The sequence below is a fragment of the Dermacentor andersoni genome, chromosome 1, assembly GCF_023375885.2.
Source record: "Dermacentor andersoni chromosome 1, qqDerAnde1_hic_scaffold, whole genome shotgun sequence".
In the NCBI taxonomy this organism is placed as follows: domain Eukaryota; kingdom Metazoa; phylum Arthropoda; class Arachnida; order Ixodida; family Ixodidae; genus Dermacentor; species Dermacentor andersoni.
In genome coordinates this window covers 311,629,947-311,650,857 of record NC_092814.1, presented here as the reverse complement: position 1 = coordinate 311,650,857, position 20,911 = coordinate 311,629,947, and the positions used below count along the sequence as shown (strand labels likewise).

The following is a 20,911-nucleotide window of genomic DNA, read 5'->3' as shown; positions in this document are numbered from 1 at the left end:
TGCATAGTGGAAGATAAGAAGTAACAGTGTCAAAACAAATGAATTAAATAATTGCGAAGCTCCGTAAGCTTTAGGGCTCAATGATTTGCCCCTGCTGATGACTGTATCTTGCCGCTGCTTCTATTATTCAATTATCGTGCTGGAAGGAACACTGTGTTCTTCATTCAGGTCTGATGAACTTATTGTCATATTAAGTGTTGCACCTTTTAAATGAATACACCAATTGTGTTTAAGGACTTTCCACTTAATAAGACAGGTTGTGTGCATTTCATTTCACCAGGATCTGAAGGCAAGGCTGGCATGGCTGCCATCTGCGATCCCGAAGGCAAACTTGACCTCAAGACTTTCTTGCGGGACGTACGAAATGCCCTCCCTGCTTACGCAATACCTCTCTTTATTCGTGTAGTGAAGGATCTGGAAGCAACAGGTGAGCATGGACACCATTCTTGGAACGAATGTAGGCAATATGGTATAGCGAAATGGTTTTTGCACTAGGAGACACAAAGAAAGGGGGTACAGGACACACGAAGTGCTCAACTTTTGTTAGCGCACTTCAAGCAGTGCATGTGACCTCTAAGCAGTGTTGTACACACTGGCTACGAATTTCTGAAATAGAATAGCTCGAAAGCCTTCTTTTCCTTGTGTAGATAGAATTTTCCATTTCCTCTTGTTTTGCACAAATTCTGCTTAGGGACTAGTCATACTGACTAAGCATAGTGACAGCAGCTATGGTGTTCTGCTGCTGAGCATAAAATTGTAAATTTGTTTTTTGGCTGCGGCACTTGCATTGTGATAGGATGGGAATGTAAAAACACTGAGAGACCCAGGTTGTCATATTAAAGATTCCCAACATAAAACCCCAAAAGTCATTAAACAAATGGCCTATTACCTTTAGGTCATTCGTAAAGTGTTGACTAAAGCTAAACCATTTCCATTAAGCATACCGTATTTACTCGCGTAATGATCGCACTTTTTTGTCAGAAAAATTGACGCAAATTCAGGGGTGCAATCATTACGCGGGTTAAATTTCCCGCGAGAAAAAAAATTGTTTTTTTCGTCCCGCGTTTGCTGCGAAATGCGGGTGCGGGACACCAAAACAAAAATGGCGGCCGGCGGAGCAAGCCGAACGCGCCGAACGCGATCTTTTTTTTTTTCTTCTCGTGAGTACATTACGTGCATTGAAACAGTTTCTTCCGTATCAGTGATGAATAATATCGTTAATATCGGCAAGTTTGCGGCAATAACGTAGCCATGTCCACTTTGAGGGGACAGAAACAGAGATGGGCATGCTTAGCTGCCAGTGACATCGAAACACATGGCCGGCGTGCTGCGGAAACTGCGGCATCTGTCTTCACTACTATCCTAACACGGCACGTTTCCGCTAAGGGTGGGCAAATATCTTAGCTGTGTTACAAGCGTCGGCGTATGAATAGGGTACACTTTTAACGTATCAGTGAAAACGTGGCTACTATCATTGCCGCACGCGAGTTGTTGCGTGCCCACAAGTGCAGACGAGAGGAATCGAAAGCTGCCTTTTTTGTTTTTGTTGACCACAACCATTATAAAGCCTACCCATAATAAAGGCAAGTTTGGTTGTACGTCTTTTTGCCATGGAAGTGCGGAAAGTGATGAAAGTAATGAAATGAGGCATCTACTTAAGAATGTTTGGTGCGTGCAGACGAGTCGGTCGCGTAGCATTCGACAGATGGTAAGCGCGATCATTATTAGCTAGACTTGGCACACAACATATCGCTGCGGCAAGTTCAGGGTGCGATCATTACACGGGAAATTAAAAAAATCGAATTTTGACGACAAAATTCAGGGGTGCGATCATTACGCGAGTGCGACCACTATGCGAGTAAATACGGTATTTACATTTGCCTATGCATTACGTGAGCGATTATGCTAATAATAATGTCAACCTGCCTGCCTGTAGAAATACTGATAGATAGAAATTATTGGAATTTAATGGAGCCTTAATCCGGAATTTTATTACAAATGAAGTTAAACCAAACTTTTTGCCAGCAATAAAGGACTTCTTATTGAATATTGAAATGCATGCTATATTGTGTGGCACGAAGTTCCTGTGTACTTTCTGAGTGAGAAATAAGGGAAACCGAGCTAGTTTTTTTGTTACAACCATATCAAGGAAACAAACAGTGCACTCAGGGAAAGCATAGGGGAAATCAAATGTTATTTTTCATTTAGATGTAAAAACAGTAGGGAAAGTGAAAAGACAACTTGCAGTAGGTGTGAGCCAAACTCGCATCTTCTGCATTACACGTGTGCTGCTTTGCCATTAAGCTAATGCAGCGGCCGTCCTCCCATCATCTTCCTTGTGTATTGTGTACGTGTTGTAAACATAGAACTATGGGTGTTAGCCAGCACCACTAACAACCATGGCAGCGGATGTGGAACATCCTTTCACCTGCAGTATGTGAACTTGGGAGCGGGCGGCTGGCTAATAAACCTTCGTACTACCTCATAGCATCAAGGCTGCCAAAGTTGCCCTCATTATGCAGTGAGCAAGAAGAATAAGGGGAACTGAGTGGCTCGATCTTTTTGTTAGTTGCAATGCTATGAAGCAAACAGACAAGGAATCCAGGAAATGCATTGGTGAAATTAACTGGTATTACTTAATTTATGGAAGAACAGTAAATCCCATATGCTTGTTAAGCTGTGCAAGAAATTGCATTTTGTTCCATAGACCAGGCACCAGCCGTGATAGCTATAGATTGCAACAGTGTTTTATGTTTGCATCATAGATTTTTGGTGAAAGACTAGACAACAAATAAATAAAAACCATGATCTAGATGGCTGCATGTGATGATGTGGTAGCCTACAAACTCATCCTAGCTTTATTTTGTGAAATTGTGCACGAAGCGAAGCATGGCTAATGCAGAATATTTGTGCAGTGTGGATTTCATGAACTGTTTCAAGACTATCCATTAGCTGTGCCGATTTGGCATTCTCCACTGTGCCAATATTGGCCATTTGCGAGCACTAGAAGCAAACCTGATGGTGTAATTTCTGCAGCGCAAGGCACTGAAGTGTGGAAGGAACGGTAAAAAGACAAAGGAATTGCATGAGAAGGGCAAACATGAGCGCTGACTACGAACTGAATTTATTGGTCACTAAGCACATACATATATACGCAAGGTGATATGGTTATCAAACACTGCATCAGGAACACTAGCCACATCGGTAGGTTAATAAACCAGCAGTGCAAGCCAAATGAGATTAGGGCTGGCTTAGACTCAAAAGCGCAAACTCCTTATCATGTTAAGCCACTGATGGTTGCGTGACGCATCTGTTGCTGTATTTCATAATGTAATAGCTGCTGAAATTTCTGGCGTACCCTTATCGGGATGGCGATCCAGCACACACCCTCCTTCAAACTGAGGCTGACAGCCACAGCCTTTGCAGTGCAATGCTAGGTTAGAAGTTCTTACTTTTGTTAATCCAGGGAAAAGACAGGGAATGCGGGAGATGGAAATTCGAGACTATGAGCAAAATGTGAAGAAGGTGAATGCAGGAGCCAATGTTTCAACAAGTGGACTTGTCTTCTTCAAGGCGAGGTACGCTTTCCTCGCCACAGTATATACTGTAGGTGGGGTTCTTCTAAAGGGCAGAGGGTGTGAGGCAAGAGAGTGTAGAAACAAGGGAAGGTGTGTTAGCGTGTCGAATTGAGAGTAAAGGAACATTGTGCACAAGGCCAAAGCCAGGGCCACCCCCCCCCCCCCCCACCCTGGTCTGTCAAGGCACGCAGGGTGTTAGCTGGTGTGTCAAGGGCATCTGACACGCCGGCTAAAAAAAAAAAAAAAAGAGGAATGGAAAGGAAAAAAAGAGAAAAAAAAGAAGGGGGGGGATACACCCAGAAATCAAACTAAGTGTTGTTGCCTATAGCTTGAAGTTTAGCATAGCAATAAAACCAGCAGACAAAGGCGGCAGTATCGTAATCTGGCCTATAGAAAAGTACAAGAATGAGGCCTCTAAACAACTGAGCAACCACACCCATTACAGAAAACTTGACTCTAACCCAACTTCAGATTACAGCAACAATAGCGGAGCTCCTGTCCAGGGAACTAATCACGCAATATGAATATCGCTTCATAAAAAAAAAATGTTATGCTAAACGTCAAGCTATAGGCAACAACACTTAGTTTGATTTCTTGGCATATCCCCCCCCCCCTTTTTTTTTTATTTTTTTCCTTTCCATTCCTCTTTTTTTTTTTTTTTTGCCAGCGTGTCAGATGCCCTTCATACACCAGCTAACACCCTGCGTGCGTTGACAGACCGGGGTGGGGGGGGGGGGGTGGCCCTGGCTTTGGCCTTGTGCACAATGTTCCTTTACTCTCAATTCGACACGCTAACACACCTTCCCTCGTTTCCGCACCCTCTCGCATCACACCCTCTCCCCTTTAGAAGAACCCCACCTATAGTATATACTGTGGCGAGGAAAGCGTACTTCGCCTTGAAGAAGACAAGTCCACTTGTTGAAACGTTGGCTCCTGCATTCACCTTGTTCACGTTTTGCTCATTGCTTTTGTTGAGTCACTTTTGCGTTCCCCTGGCCTTTTGTTTACACAGCGCCCTGTTTGCTCTATATAACTGGGGCAGCATGCTAATGGTATTCGATAGACAGCCCCCATGCAGCAATCCACAAATTTCTTTTCATGTTTAACTGCGTACATCCAGCTGTTTTTATTTGATGTTCCATTAAAGTGTTCATCCGTTATCCTGCAAATACATCCGATTTTGCATGGGGCTGATAAGACTACCTCGACACTGCATCGTGACCTGATTTTTTTCAGCCCATGAGAGATGTAGTGTAAATATGGGATAACTGCTACTGGTTTCTTTTTTCTTTGCCCTTCTGGTTTGCAGGACATTGTTTCAGTATGACAGACGAATGCCTTAGTGGGACATCAAATAAATATAGCTGGACATGCGCAGTTAAACATGAAAATAAATTTGTGGATTGCTGCGTGGGGTTTTTTTGTCGAATACCATTAACATGCAGCCTGTGTAAACAAACGGTTAGGGGAGCACAAAAATCACATAACAAAAGAAAGAACTTCTAACTTAGTGTCGTATTGCAAAGGCAGGGTGGCTGTCAGCCTCAGTTTGAAGGAGGGTGTGTGCTGGATTGCCACACTAAGGCAACGTGAGAAATTTCAGAGGCATATTATATTAAGAAATATGGCGACAGATGCGTCATTCAACTGTCAGTGGCTTTACATGGTAAGGAGTTCATGCTTTTGAGCCTATGCCAACCCTAATATTGTTTGGTTTTTGCTACTGGTTAATTAACCTAGCGACGTGATTAGTGTCTCCTGATGCAGTGTTTGATAACCATATCACCTTGTGTATATTTGTGCGTGCTTTGTGACCAATAAATTCAGTTGGTAGTCAGCGCTCATGTTTGTTCTTCTCTTGCTATTCCTTCATCCTTTTTACCTTTATTTCCACACTTCAGTGCTTTGTGCTGCATAATTACACCATAAACTTCAACCAACTAGGCCACATTGCTCTTCTTAAAGTTGGTGGCTGGCACGAATGCATCTGTCATTGCTCTGCAGAACAAACATTGGTCCTGCAGTAAATCAAGGCAGCCCTGCAATAAGTTTCACATTTGTGCCCATTCCTTATTAGTACTAGTACATGGTAGAAAGCACATGCTATGCCACTACATACTTTGGTTATTGCAAGAATTTCACTGTCTAGAAGCCAAATAACTTATGCTACAGGTGCATACCTGCCAACTATTTTGATTTTATCTTAGAATTCCCAGTCTTCAGTGCTTGTTTATGATTGTTGTAGTGAAAGCAATAATTTTGCTATATTTATTTTCATCCTGTTTCGGGGAGGGCTGATTTCGAGAAAATACAAAATCTGTTTTTCTTTTTTTCTCTTTATTTACCCTAAGGATTACAGAAAAGTGAAACGAACAAGGAGCTCAATACAAGCCTATGGCGAACAATTTGAAAAAAAAAATATTAACTGAAAGCATTTGCAGCATAAATAGCCCACTTGCAGGTATTATGTGGGTAACTGGTAGTTAAAATACCACATTTCAAAAGTAATTAACAAAAAAAATTGACCTCGTTATAACAAAGAACAATTTTAACAGACAACATTGTTTTAAACCTATGTTATAGCAAAAAGAAAAAAATATTTTTCAGACCCGTTGGATTATTTGGTCTACCTTCAGCAATGCCAGCTGCTTAGAACCAGTGTATAATAGTACCCAAAATTTTGACAGTCGGCATGAGTATTTGTGAGCAAACTTCATGAATATTTTATTCTATGATACAGATAATTCTAGCTATGACTATTGGGCAGAGTGCCTATTGACAGTGCTCCTGCAGAACAAATCCCGCACTTCTTTAAAGTAAACAGTCAGTGTCTGAGTAATAAAGCAATTTTTAGTGTTTAAAAAAAAATTGTGTTTTGTGGCTTCGGTTGTTGTATTCTTCAAATTATGAGTTTGGCATGTCTGAAGATGTACTTGAACCCAGCTTACAACCCAGTCACACTGTTTGGTTTCCTTTTCCCAAAACAAAGGTACCTACAAGATCAAGAAAGTGGATCTCCAGAAGCAGCAGTACGACATCGACACGATTGATGACCCGATGTATTTCCTCGACCTAACGGCTAATGAGTATGTGCCTCTAACCAGGGCTGTCTATGAGAAGATTCAAAAAGGCGAGGCAAGGGTCTGAAAGCTGCAGTCAATGCTAAGCTGCCCCCTTTGAGGACCAATGAAATTCTCAGCTTCATACATGTTATATGTACATGCAAAGAGCCTGGAGAAGCAGCTGTGCAACTAAGTCCTGTTGGCTGCTGCCGTAGTCGTGGCCTTTCCGTGACACTGGAGTCTCCCCATACTGCTTTTCATCTTTGACTGCCTTGTCTTGTGCTACTGGCTTTTTGATGGCTGGCCAGTTTGGGTCATGCGACTCAGTGAAGAGGAGCAGTACAAATAAAAAATCGCGACAAAATAAGACCTGTTCTGCAGAAATGGTAGTAGTACCTGTTGATGCTGCTGTCTTTAATTGTTATCTCTGAAGCCAAATAGCCTGCCATGTTGTGGCAGAGCACATTTAATATTGGTGCTGGGATATTGTGGAAAGAAGAGGGCAGGGCCACTTGTTTAGGAGGAAGGTTGCAGCTGCCTCTTGCATGTATTTTTTTTTTTTACATTATTCGTAAACTGTTTTCATAACATGCCATGTGATAGAATGTTGTCACTGTCGAAATGTTGCTCAGTTTGCAGGCACATTGCATAGAGAAGGAAGGCATGCCATTTCTCCTTTGTATTTGGAAAAAATCTGCATTCGACACTCCTGTGCTACTTATGCAGAGGCAAGAAGACGTGCTTGCTTGTGAAGTAGTGTGTGTTGTTCTTGCTTCGTGCTGCTCCCACATTCCATTATAACAGCGAAGCTTTTGTGATGAGGCTGTCTATTATCTTGCCACTGCTGCTTTGAGATTATGGAGATATGCTACTTTGTGTACTACAAGCCCTTCTGTAATGTTGCATGACAACTGTTGGTGCAGCCTTGCATTTGGATGCCTAAAAGTGTGCACCGTGTGTTCATTGCTATTTTAGGCCTATTGTCCGGCAGCTGTGTTTAGCAGGCTCCGAATGCAATGTAGACAGTTTTGATCTGTTCCAAACGAAGCGTCGCCAGTTTTTAGCACTGCAAATGGCAAGCAGTGTACACCCAAATTTGTCTAGTGGGTTCTATCCTAATTGAAAGCTAACGGGCGAATTGCAATTGGATTATATTGCATCCAGTTATGCACTAACATATCCTAACAGAGAAATCCAGTGAAGTGCTGGGCTATTGGTTTCACCAAGCTTGTGGTAGAAGCTCATCAGTAGCCTTGCACCTGCCTTATTTTAGGTGGCAAGAGGGAATTCCATGAGCACTTCCACACTTTGCCATGTGCTGCAGATTGAGATGCAGACATTATTATAAAGGCGCCCAGTGCATCAGTATACAAGGGCGCAGTTGTTCATGAGGCATTTAAGACCTGCTGTTGGTCGTCGCAGAATTTTATTTTGTTATTTGCAAAGACAAACTGTTGGTGCAATGTTTGGGGGAAAAAATGCATTTGCTATTATGAGAGCACTTTTTATCACTGTTGCCCGCAGTTTGGTGAGGGAGGCAGTTTTGCCATTTACATTTTTTTTTACTATAAAAGAGGGGGCAAGTTGAATGTTGTTTCTTGCTAAGCAAGAGGGTTTCCGTGTTGATATTGTACATATAGTGCTGAAAGAGAGAAATGTTTTTTTGTTAGGCTTCTGTGATAAAAACGACCAGACCAGCTGAAGCCATCCTGTTGTAATCAAACCTTTGTACTTAGGCAAAATAAAAATATTACAAATACCCATTTGTGAATGTTTCTTTTTTTCTTTATCAGCAGGATGTCAAGTTTGTGCAACTGTGTGAAGTAGGCAAGCTTATCAAATGCACACCTGATAACTGTACTGTAAATATACTGCATCAGAACGGCAAGTTTGGCCAGATGGTTGAGATTCATGGTAAGGTTTGTAACAGCACACCCAAGACAAGGACAACAGAAGGAATGAAACGACGACACGGCGCTGTGTCGTTCGTTTTATTCCTTCTGTTGTCCTTGTTTTGGGTGCGCTGTTACAAACTGTACTGTAAACAGAGCTTAAAGAGATAAGTTGAGCTGTATTAGTAATTTACTCTTCTACAATAACAAAAACGTCTCTTACAGTGTGAGGCGGCTTGATAAGCGAGAAAGCACGCAAGAATTAAAGATGGGTGAGCCTACAAGTTCACACACCAGCTTGCTGAGACTTGAATTTTGGTGGCTCTGTTCAGTCCTAGTTCTCTTTATCAGAAAAAAAAAAGGCATTTTAAAAGAGCCAAAGACTGAACTTAGCAAGTTCGAAGAACTTTTACAGAGCCACAATGGCCCAGGTAAAAAAAAAAAAATTTTACTACAAAGTTCGCAAGGACTTGCCAGCACTGGGGTTTCAGCACGAAATTCAAAAATTCTAACTTTGACCTGCATTTTCTCTTGTAATAATAGATCTATTACTGTGAACTCAATGAAAATAGAGTTTTGAAAGAATAGTTTATCAGATGTCATTGATTTAGTGCTTCACATTAGTGTCCCTTTAAGACACAAGTGTGATTTGTGATCGCTATTACAATGCATGATTGTCCTGCCAATATTTTTAAGGTGACCTTGAAACACTCTTGTACTAGTGCAGGTAATCTTGTATTAAAAATGAATGTGACGAGCATGCCTGCCCCAGGAAGTCTCTGCAATCATCTGCAGTTCCTGTTTGATAGCTTGCAGCAAGTAGACCAGCTGTAGTCAACAGAGAAATTGACCTACAAATAGATTATACTGAATACTCGGGCGAGCTCAGTATTTCAATGCAGAGCATGGTTCTTGCATGAATTTTATGGTGACGGCAGTATGAAGGATGCCTTGTGGTATGGTGGCTGGGTGTAACACATTGTCAGCTATTTGAAAAAAAAAAAGGAAAATGTGCTTGCTGTATTCGAATTTGAGTCCTGCAGTTCAGTATGGTAATATCCTTTAGCTCTAGATAGGAAGAAAAAACTTGTGTCAAGAGGTATGAAAACTGGAGCAAAGAAAGTAAAATAATCAAAAGTGATGGCTCTCTGGAGTTTAAGCCAGCCATCACTGTCGCCGCTTCCCATTTTGGGTGGCATTGCTTTGGCTTCAAATATGAGATAGATAAGATTGATGTTAATGCACATAGATTACGCAAAAGCATATGACACACTATACCATAAGCTGCTGCTTCAGCTTGGACTGCTTATTACTAATGCAAAGCTTTTACTTTGGCTAGCTACCCACCACTGTAGCTCAGTAGCTGTGGCGCTCTACTGCTTAGCACGAGGTCGCAGGTTCAATTTTCTGCCACAGCCACTGCATGCCGATAGACGACATGCAAAAAATGCGTATGTACTTATTAGGTGCATGTTAAAAACCTCTGGCAATCAGAATTAATCTGGAGCCTTCCACTGCAGCATCTCTCATAGCCCCTATGTTGCATTAGGATGTTGAACCCAACGAATCAATCAACGTTGGTGAACCAATTACTTGCTCTTAATGTCGCCGTTTGTAGCTTAACAATGTATGTACAGTCTTCTAAGGTAAGTGTTACTTCAACCCATTGCTCAATACTGAGGTCACACATATCATTTGCTGTGACATTACTGGGGCTACTGGAGGCCTTTCAGTTAGAAAACAGATTATGCCAACATTTGTGTACTCTGTATATCAAGCATTTAATTTATTAGTGGCACATGACTGAAATTTTTAAAAATCTGAGGACACCTAAGCACTTCTTACGAGTCGTGAATGCGAAAGCATTAATCTCCAATTGAACAGCGCTGAGTGGTCCTTCGAGTTTTGCACCAAAGTAATATAGCATAGTGGTACGTGCTGCCTGAGCCAGCAAGGAGCAGCAGCCTGTGGTGCCAATGCCACATGCCACTGATGCGGCGATGCCCTCTCCCCTCACACAACACCTGGAGCGCTAGGGCCACAGTAGGTGTTCCCTTTCGCCTGCTCTGTAAACGCCTGACTTTGCTCTGTCGAGGAGTGCTCGTGCCACGAGTGAAAGCAAGGGTGACGTGGCATCACAGCAATGCCCTCTCCCTTCATGCAACACCTTGCGCACTACTGTGGCAGCACGTGTTCCCTTCCGCCCGCTCTTCTTTGTCGAGGCACAGCTCATTGCATGGTGTCACAGCCAATGGGAACTCTGTTGAGACATGCTCATAACGAGGCTTCACAGCCAATGGCAATGTGAGTTTAGGTGCCATTTCGCTGCTACAGATGACAGGTACCAGCTTTCTTGCTCAATGGGCCATTTGATGCTTTTGCATTAAGAAAAAAAAAAAAACATGATGCGCCCGTCTTCTGTGTCTGCATGCTTCAGAAAACAGTGCGTCTTAAGTTGTCGGTGGCGAGATGAGGAAAATCCCCAGCTGTTCAGCAACATTGAGCACTCCATGGTCACACATCACACGCATAAGCAGCCAAAATCGCCAAGTGTGGGGAACAAAATGACATGTCCCAACATGGGTTGCTGGAATAGGAGACTTGGAGAAGTATTTCACTGGCCTCCTACATACACCTATTCACCAATATACCCCATCCCACTTTCGTGCGGGTGTGCATTCGAACAACCCACATTTGCACCAAATCTACCAAAAAGGCTCTTGCACCCAATTTAAAGTGATACCATCAGCACTGAAAGCAGTGTCAAACTGGGTTACTTGAGTTGCTTAAGATACATTAAAGGCCAAAATCAAATTTCTTTAGACAGCTAGGTATTCAGACATTCTTTCATATTCTTATTTTCGTCTGGAAGATAAAAAGGTTGAAAACTACTAGAGAAAGTGAAAGCTTTTAGTTCCTATGCCATGTGTCCCAGCTAACATTGGCCAAGCTGTTCAATGAGCCAAAAAGACTAAATGCTCCCTAATGTGAAATTTGAGCACAGCTGTGTACGTGTTTTCATTTCGCTGTATATTGGCTGGTGCGGACAATCTGTCTCGCGCGGCACGTTGCAAATGGAGTGAAGTGTGGCGCGACTGTCTCGCTAAACGGGAGATCGCGAGAGGCACCGCATGGGTGCGCATGGGCACGATTCACAGTAACCGGCGTAGACAGAAGACGGGCCTCCGCTCATGCAGCGCTTTGTTTCCATATATGTAATTGGTGGTGTCATCGGTGAACAGACGATACGTGCTATTCTGGCGCCATCTCGTAGTCATCATCGTCGCAAAGCCTGTCTTGCACGGCTCTACGCTTTTCTTGCCATGCTTTTGCCATACCCTCCTCCGCCGCTTTCCTCCTCACTCTCTCTTCGCTATCGCCGTCTTTCATCCATGTTCACTCTTTCATCCTTCGCCGTGCTTGTTCGCTCGGTTTTGAGGACACCGATGGACGACACCGATGCCAACACTCACAGCAGGAACAGGCGCCTAAAAGCTGCGCTCCATAAGACTTGGTGCAAGATACAATTATAAGACCTATGGTGTACGGTCGTCAGACCTCTCATGAGAGAACACCGTAGGCCTTAAGATCGTATTGTGCACTTTGTTTATTTAATCTTCATTATACATGTGGCTAATGTTAGCTGGGACACCCTATAGAAGCCAGTGTATTCCTTTACCAATAATTAAATAGACCCGAGCAGACGCTTTCAAAATCCAAGACGTCATAGCAAATTGGTGTGGGTACTTCAGGACAATGTCGCCACCCATCGTTCATTGTCACATGTTTTCTCGCTTGCAAAGCCTCCTCTCGTGGTAAGAGCAGCCATTTCACTATTGCAGAAGCATAGTTGACCACAGCCTAGTTAAACATTCCTCTATAGTGTTTGAACACTCTTGGGAACACACCAAAGGAATGAGTTGCTTATAGATCTCCAGTAGGACCTTTCCTTGAACACATTACCATTATGAATGTTCACTTCCTCATGTGTGTGATGTACAGAAACTTGAATTTCCACAAAAGAAAGCCATTAGATAAGCTTGTCACCATTATCACTGATTTCTTGTCTTTAACTTATATGACAGCAAGTTTTTCTCCCACCATAGCCTATAGAGGGCACATAGTGTAAAAGAATAATTTTTTTGCACAAGATTTTTTATAGAAATGATTCTATACAAGCATCCATATGCACACCTTTTAAATACGTATGACCCCTATTAAGTTATCTCTAGGTTGACTTTTCCCCCACACTAGAAATGTGAAATAATGGAGAAGGGTCACTCTGTAAACTACCTCTCCATGAATTTGTAAACCAATTGCCTAATCATGTCAGTTGGTTTGCTTTCCTTTTTTCATTTCTGGGCTGATTGTAGCTATAACCACGTATATTCCTCTGCTGTGTCTTCAATGCTGCACACACTCCTGCAAAGCCTTGCTAGGGAAAGTAGCAGTATTTGTAAATAAAGACAAATTAACCAACAAGTATAAAATATGGAGAGCCTTGGAATCTGGCATATTTGCTCAAATCTAACATGCCCTTGATTGTAGCACACACCTGAATTTTACAGCTAGAAATCATAAATGCAATGCCCTTGATTGTCCAGTCACCATTTTTTCATGGCAAGAGCGAAAGTAATGTTGATTTGTTCTGAATTATAAAAGGCAACTTTGTTGCATTCCAACTACGCTGGACAGGGTATCACTGATCATCACTGTCGGTTGCCTTCTTATCACTATCCACAGCCCAGAGAATTTCATATTCAGCGTTCTATGGCATTTGGGATTACTGTATTTGTTAAATGCTTTGCATATCATGGCAGCCCAGTCAACTTGGAAAGTGGTCACAAAGCTAACACAGTATATCAACACTTGTTGCTGGCATAGTTTGTTCATACTTATTATGGTGTAATACGATTACATGCAGCTCATACATACATACATACATGCAGTTCATAACAGACAGGTTCATATTTGGGAAAGGTCTTTCCTCACTTTGTTTCTCACCTAACACAGCATTTACAGGTACAGCAACATGTGGCTTGGGCAACTATAATTTTTAATGCCAACAGACTTTTTGTTGTACTGAAATCTGACATGCTTGTCACATTTTAGTAAATTTTTCCAGAAAGTGTGCATTAGAATAGAGTAAATGCAGTATGTGAAGCTAAGCTTTAGTGGAATTATTAATTAAATCCTATGCAACCAAATGCAATGTGTACAGTTGTGTTTGTTTTCATCCTATGCAACATGTAACCTCATATAATGTTTATGTGCATACACTGCACAGATAACAACTTTAATGTTGTGCAATGTTTATACATTCTGTAGTATAGAAGAGCTTCTTGTTGGGTGAGTCGGTGCATATTAGCAAACATTATTTTAGCTGCGTGAATAAACGATCACAAAGAGAGCGCACAAGGACGGGCGCAGATGTCTTCGTGTGCTGTGCCTGTCCTTGTGTACTCTCTCTGTGATCGTTTATTCGTGCACTTAAAAAAATTTTTGCTTTATGCATTTGATGCAGTGATGTCACGAGGATGAAAGTGATGTTTTTTGAGGGAAGAGTAGTGAGTGAGGAGAGGTGTATGCTGAGATAAATACAATATTCAAAAAGAATATTGTACTTATTATGCAGGTCCAACCCAAATGGTGGAATCCATGTGAAGCGGTTCATTAATGCTATCCAATTAACAATGCATACAGTTGTGTTTACTTTCCTATGCAATATGTAATCGCGTGCAATTTTTATCCGCCACAACTTTAATCTCATGTTATTATTATGTTCAAGCATTACACCACTCACAAGCTATGCCAGAATGCTGATTTTGGCATTATGACTGGCATCTGTATAGTATGTGTTTTTGTCATCTGTCTGCTGCATCATATTTAACCTTTTTGACTGCCATTTTTTATTCTTTTCTGGATCCATATTTTACACTGAAGCTGTTTATGCGGACCCTGTGCTGCCGCTGTCCGACTTCGCTAAAAAGGGGCCACGTGACCTAGTGGGAGAGGAAAAGAAGAACTCAACAGGGGGAAAGGGGTTCAAGTGACCCCTTTCCCCCTGTGAGAATGCTATCTTATATGCGAATCTTATACGGTTGTAACACGGTCCATTTTTGGCGATCGAGCCAGATTGGCATCAAATTTATCTACAATTGATTCCACCCTGCCATGAAAGAAACAAATGTTATGCTGACGGTTTGTGGTCAATGAACAGAGCCCAGCAATTGAAATGTGATACTAGGAGCGTGTGGCTGCCGGCACTTCTTGCGTCAGCAAGAAGTGCAGGCAGCCACATCAGTCGTCAAACGATTGCAGCACCCGCATCTCCAGTGGTAGGCCTTGCGCAGAACTTTGGATTAGTGGTTCCGCACATTCTATCCCAGCTACAACTATGGGAAGACCACGAGAAGTGCATACACCTGAGGAAGAAGCTGCCTATCGTGAGCGTCAGCAACACTGCTTGCAAAGTTTGACTTGCACGGTGCAACACTCGGTGTAACACAGCTTCGCTGTTCGACAATCTTCATGGACTGGAAAGAGCAGTGAACGCTTTTTGGAATGGAGTCTACTTTTATCCTTGGCAAACCATCCCATGATGGTAATGTCGGGGTTGTCCAAGAATAGGCACACTCCCAGTGGCAGGCACATACCCTCTAATTAAATAAAACAATCCATTTTAAGAGGTCAGTGTGCTTTGGAGGTACCTATGAGTGGGCACTACATGTACAGGTTTTATGTATGAATCCATCTTTTACTATGCAGAACAGAGGTGTGCTTACTGGCCCTATTTTGCCAGTCCACATACAGGGGTTATATAGGGTGGCCCAAGATAAACTGAACCTACAGCAAGTGAACAACACATTAACTGCTATGCGATACTAATACATGGAATGTTGTTCGTCTGGCATCAGTACCTGTACCATGGCGATCAAAATTTCTAACAGTACCTGTAGATATGGAGGAACCCACATATGTAGGCTTTTGTCTTTCATCTACTTGCATAATGCCACTTTACAGTTCATGCATTCTTATTTTTATCCTCTTTTTCTCCCACTCTCTTCTGGAATCTTTTAATCCCATTCCCCATCCCTATACAGAGTAGCATGCCAGCAGTTATACACACGCCGGCAAAATTCTGTTTTTCTAATAAAGAGCCCTCTCTCTCTCACTTGCTTTGAGTGTTTTATCTTGGGCCACCTAGTATAAGCTCTCTCTGTTCACTGGTATACTTGTATTCGGCACACGCGTAACCTTCAAATGTGTTTGTGTTTTGTATATATATATATATCCACCGAGGTACATACCTACCCAGCACCATAAAGCAGCCAGGAACAGCAGCCACACCAAAACCGGCGGGAGGGTAGACAAATAATTTTAATACATTTCAGGCGTCTTTCTATTCATCTTGCATGAGTGTCACATAACCGTTTTATGGTATTGGTCAAAAGGCACATAACCAGTGGCACTATCCTGTGGGTCAATTCGTTGCTATATAAGCTAGTTTGCTGGGTCTTAACATGCAAAATACTGGTCGACTGACCAACACGAAACCATGGTTAACTAGACAAAGAAAGCTTAGCTTTCAATATCTCCACGGTTGCCACTAGGCTTCCTGCAGCAAAAGGTAAACAGCTATATAACCTGCACTTCACGGTTACAACTGCTGCGCATCAACAGAATCCAGTAGCTATTCTTGATTGGACTGCATGGCAGCATAAACAGGTGTAATAGTTGTAAACATGCACATACTAAGTGGGCCCTGAAGCACCTCTGGATGATTTGTAGAGCACAGCTCTGAAGCTTCCATTACTGTTGCATGCATTGGTGTAACCGAGCGAACAAACACAGCGAAGGATGAAAGAGAGAACGTGGAGTGCAGCAGGGGATGAAAGATGCTAGGAAAGCGGAGGAGGAGGAGGGTAGAAGAAAAGTGCAGTGTGGCGACAATGGCTACGTGATGGTGCCAGAGTAGCACGCGCCTGGGAGGTCTGTCTGCGGTGGTTGCTGTGAATCGCGCCCACGTGTCACCCACGTGCTGGCTCTCGCAATCTCCAGATTAGCAAGGCAGTCGCACGAGAAAGATTGTCCGCACAAACTCATATATAGTGAAATGAAAACACGTATAGAGCAGTGCTAGGGAGCATCATAATTGTCGGTGTTTTACTCTTTGCAAACTTTTGCTGCTTGTATTATGTCAAGTGAAGATTAAAGCCCTCATTAGGCATTCTCCTTGTGCAATCAACAAGTTCAGTGAAATCACAAATGGCTAAGGTACGTGATTGGTTAGGCATTACACATACTCTAACCGTATCTGTACCAGCCATTGCACTCACTTTCACAAGACGAGGAAAAACCTAAACAGAGGAACTGCAAATTCAACAAGATGTTTGAGGGCTGCTTTAAAAGCATGCAACATGATAAATGGCTCGATAATGTGTTCAGAACACACGAAACAGAGCACACCTTCCCAACCACACACATCTTAAAGCTGAATGTGATGTGACACAGTAAATGGCATGTCGCAGAGCAACATTTTATTTTGCAACTTTGTCACCGTGCACCGTAATTGGAGACAATATAAAGTGACTCATAGGGCACTGCAATAACATTCGAGTGTCGTACACACGAGCAACACAAAACGCCTGTATTGGCGTGCAAGGCAAAACGGCCTGGGCAGAGCAGCGCACCTGCCCTTTCAAGCTATCGAACGAGTCCGGGAAACCAGTAGAGGTGCTCCTTAGGCGCTTGCGTGTCCAACCAAACCAGGCCCTCCTTTAGCAGATCTTCGAGAGCTTTCTGCGCACGGTCGTTGTCCCAGCCCAAATCCTGCACCAAAGAACCTACCGAAGCATAACCTGTAGTTCCGGCCTGCTTAATGACATTAGTATGGTCGAGGCTTAGTTCTGTAGGCACTGATTGAACTAAATAACGACAGCCGATAGAGATGAGTTGGAATCCCTTTCCCAGCGCCTTGAGCTTCTCGATGGCTCGCAGAAGATCGTCCTGTGTTATCTCTTCTTGCCTATGGGCGCTACTGCGAGATTTAGTCACCCTCTCCCTAAGCTCTTCGAGGCTCATTAGGCCACCGTTACGGTGCGATGTCGCAAGACACACTTCGATTATCTGGACGCCAAGCTCGTAGTAGAAGTCGCCGACTCCAAGCATGTCGGCCCAGAAGCCCTTACTTGATGCCAGCGGGTCAACTCCGGCCGTGGCGCACATTTCTTGGAACTGTCGCCGAAACTGCGGGTTCTTGCGGATGTCATTCTTATGCTTAGCAGCAAATCCCTGCAGCTTGGCCCGGAATGCCTCCATCTGCCGAGTCATTTGCTGCAGTTGTTCTTCAGCAAGCTCTGTGCCGCGGTCCTTGAACCGTGCCTGGGTTAGCTGCTGCTTTTGGATGGCTCCAACCCCGCCAACGCGACGCCGCATTCTGACGACCAGAAAACAGCTTCTGCTGCAGCCTTTTCGGTTACCTTATTGCGCTACGTCGATGTCAACATGTACTGAATCTAAACTGAGCAAGAAACTACCGGAGCGAACGGTCTAGATGTTGGTAAACGCCCTTTGGCGGCTTTGGCTAGTCTTAGCTTCACCATGGCTTCACAGCTAACTTCAAATTGGCGCTTCCAACAACGTTACTAAATTAATTTTTAAAAAAAATCTAATTTTAGCCCCAAAAATAGCGAACAGTGTATGTATAGAAATTCGTTTAGGCATATTGTTTAGGACACTTAGGAGTCGACTTTGGACAGTTTTTGACGTTCTGGACGATCCATACGGGTCTCACTTGTCTCAAGCGACGACACAGCATGGGCTCCGAGATCATGATGCGACACGCTAAGGGCATATATATATTTTTTTGCCTACACTGGTTACACGAGTGTAGCTAGTGTAGAAAGTCTCCATTCTTTTTACTTGACGTAGAAAAGTGTAGCTTTGCCCACCTACACGAAGCCATTTTTGTAGCTGTAGCTTAGCATGAAAACTACACTTTCTACACTGCGGTTTCGATGAGTGTAGGCAGCAGACGACAAACAAGCAGGCTGGCATTGCAAACGCGTGGTGCCATTTTGTCTGATACTGTCGGCGCTGATGTCGCGACGATAGCGAATATTTGCTGCAAAGACTGTTACGAAGTGCTGGCGTAACCATGTGTTACGGAAGAAGTTGAGCTAATCATCCTAGAAGATAAAATTATCTTACTCACGGATGGTGCGGGCTGTTTAGTAAGTGCAAAGTCAGACGAAGTGCGGAGACGGGCGGTTTTCGTCTGCTGAAGACGACGCGCTGTCTGCTCTCATTGGCTACAGCCCAGCGAGCCAAGTGCAGCACACAACGTCATAGCCTCTGCCTGGCACTACACTCGTCTACACGAGCCTGCACGAAGTGTGGCTAAAAAAAAATAATAATAAAGCTCCGCTGTTTAACCACGACCGGCTTTGTGCGTATTGAACGTCGCACTCTCGGAGTAGTGAAAATAAGCTGAGTCATGGCAGAGCTTGCAAAAGTGTAGCTAGATGTAGCTTCATCACATAACCCACAGCTGCTGATTGCAGTTAAAACTCAATTGACTGTTTGCGCTTGTCGTGTGTTCCTTGTTTTCCACTAACATCGTGCGTCACATCACTTTTTTTGCGCCTACTACGGCGCAAAAAAAACGATGAAATCAATCTCGGAGGCCATGTCGCACCCGAAGTGTAAAACTGGAACGCACCATTAGCATAATTTCCTAATCTATTCTATTACTGAGACCAAGTCATCGGATAATGCAGAGCCCTTTCTACACTTATTTGCCCTCATTTAGAAAACCATCCGATGATTATGCTGTGGCAGCATCACATTGTCCTATGATGTGGACCACCTGTCGACACATCCATGCGGGCGCTTTGTGGCACTGCAAAGGGAGTCAGTATGCTGCAATGCTGTGTCAGCAAATACTCCATGGGCTATGCAACTTTGTGCCTTAGATATTGATGCAGGCCACCAGAGGCAACTTCTCGTCAAGAAGCGATGTTAGATATTGAAACAATCCAGTAACAAGACCTAAGTTGTGACCGGGAGCACAATTTCTTTAAAATCTATGCAGCAGGACGTCCTGTGTAGGTTTTTCCACAAACTATTCCCGTTCTTGTGACCTGCTGTCAGTTGATTGCTCTATGGTGGTACTTGTAACACTGAAATTAATATTACCGCAGTGACGGTGGTGCATGAAACCTAGTCTCATATGCTCTGCAACAATTTATGTTGGACTTTATATTTTCTATAGAGTTTCTGGTTACTCATTTCCTAAAGGCACCAAGTGCACACTTACCTTAACCCTAGGTACAAATTCAATTTTATAGCACTAACCCAGAACAGTGACCTAAGTTACTTATGTCGTTTCTTTAATTTCTATATGTTGCATCATATCCCCATCTGAAAATAGCCATAAGTAACAGTTTACATGTTCACTGCTCAAAAAAATCCTGAGTTACCATTGCACGCTGTTTTTCTCTCGCACTCCTTGCTTACACGTAGGTGCAGCCTAGTGCTGGACAGGGCCGTATCACGTGACACAGGCTGTAAAGTTTGAAAAGGTTAGAACAAAGCATTTTTCAACTTGTGTGGAACTTTAATGTGGCAGTGTTATCAAGAGTGGGGGGGTATCTTTCTATCTACAGGCATCTATGTCCAGTCAGAATGAGCTTCGTTGTCCCGTGGCAGGGAAATGATGCTCTCATCAAATCAGAAATGGTGTAAATATGGTGAGTAGAGACCAAAACTGGTTAAAACTATGTTTTTTTTTCATATTTAGTTTCGCCTCATCTGCCTTCGAAGAACATTTAAGGAATAAAAAGAATGTAGCATCGGAAAATGGCAACAAAAATTGTACAGGTAGATTGTCTGCAGGGCTTTTGGCCCATTGGACTACAATATAGGCTAATTACTTGAGGTTTTCAATTTCCAAGCTAATGCAACAGGCCTTCTGTGAAGTCTTCATTGACACAGTCCGCCATAACCATAGTGATTATAGTATCAAGTCTGAACTCCGCAACTGGAGAAACTGGTTTTGCCATCATTCTTGCATAGAAAGCGACATCGCGCGACTCTGCACCTCGCTGCTGCAACAGCAAGCAGGGGCCAGATCTTGCTTCCATTTTCCCAGTGCTCTCTACACTCGTACGTTGTTTTTATGCCTCAAAACTGCAAGTAGCAATGGCTTGTTTGCTGAAACCTAGAGGATGGTTTATAGTGCAGCACCACTTAATACAGCTGTATCAAGCACATCCGACTGGACTTGGCGTGAACATTGATTGATTACCGTAGCACAGAGAAAGTGCAAGGTGCCTGTACGACGGGCAAGAAAACATTGCAAGAGTAAAGCAACTTG

At 43.1% G+C, this 20,911-nt stretch overlaps 2 protein-coding genes across 3 annotated transcripts in view; one reads left to right on the top strand and one right to left on the bottom strand.

Annotated features, from left to right (window-relative positions):
* Positions 1–8,403, top strand: part of Fatp1 (Fatty acid transport protein 1) — a 115,243-nt gene extending 106,840 nt beyond the window's left edge. For both annotated transcript variants that reach the window (XM_050195812.3, XM_055063380.2), the window contains exons 11-12: positions 281–427; positions 6,568–8,403. In XM_050195812.3, coding sequence (XP_050051769.1) covers positions 281–427; positions 6,568–6,725 — 305 coding nt within the window. In that variant the 3' untranslated portion in view covers positions 6,726–8,403. The remainder of the gene's footprint in view (positions 1–280; positions 428–6,567) is intronic.
* An 8,647-nt stretch (positions 8,404–17,050) lies between these two features.
* lsn (vacuolar-sorting protein SNF8) lies at positions 17,051–18,133 on the bottom strand. Its single transcript, XM_050195817.3, has one exon. It carries the CDS (start codon positions 17,968–17,970, stop codon positions 17,239–17,241), a length of 732 nt encoding a protein of 243 aa, XP_050051774.1. The 5' UTR covers positions 17,971–18,133; the 3' UTR covers positions 17,051–17,238.
* Between the last annotated feature and the right edge of the window lie 2,778 nt (positions 18,134–20,911).

Excerpts from the sequence above, each read along its gene's own strand:
- lsn (XM_050195817.3), bottom strand. The coding sequence starts at position 17,970 with ATGCGGCGTCGCGTTGGCGGGGTTGGAGCCATCCAAAAGCAGCAGCTA.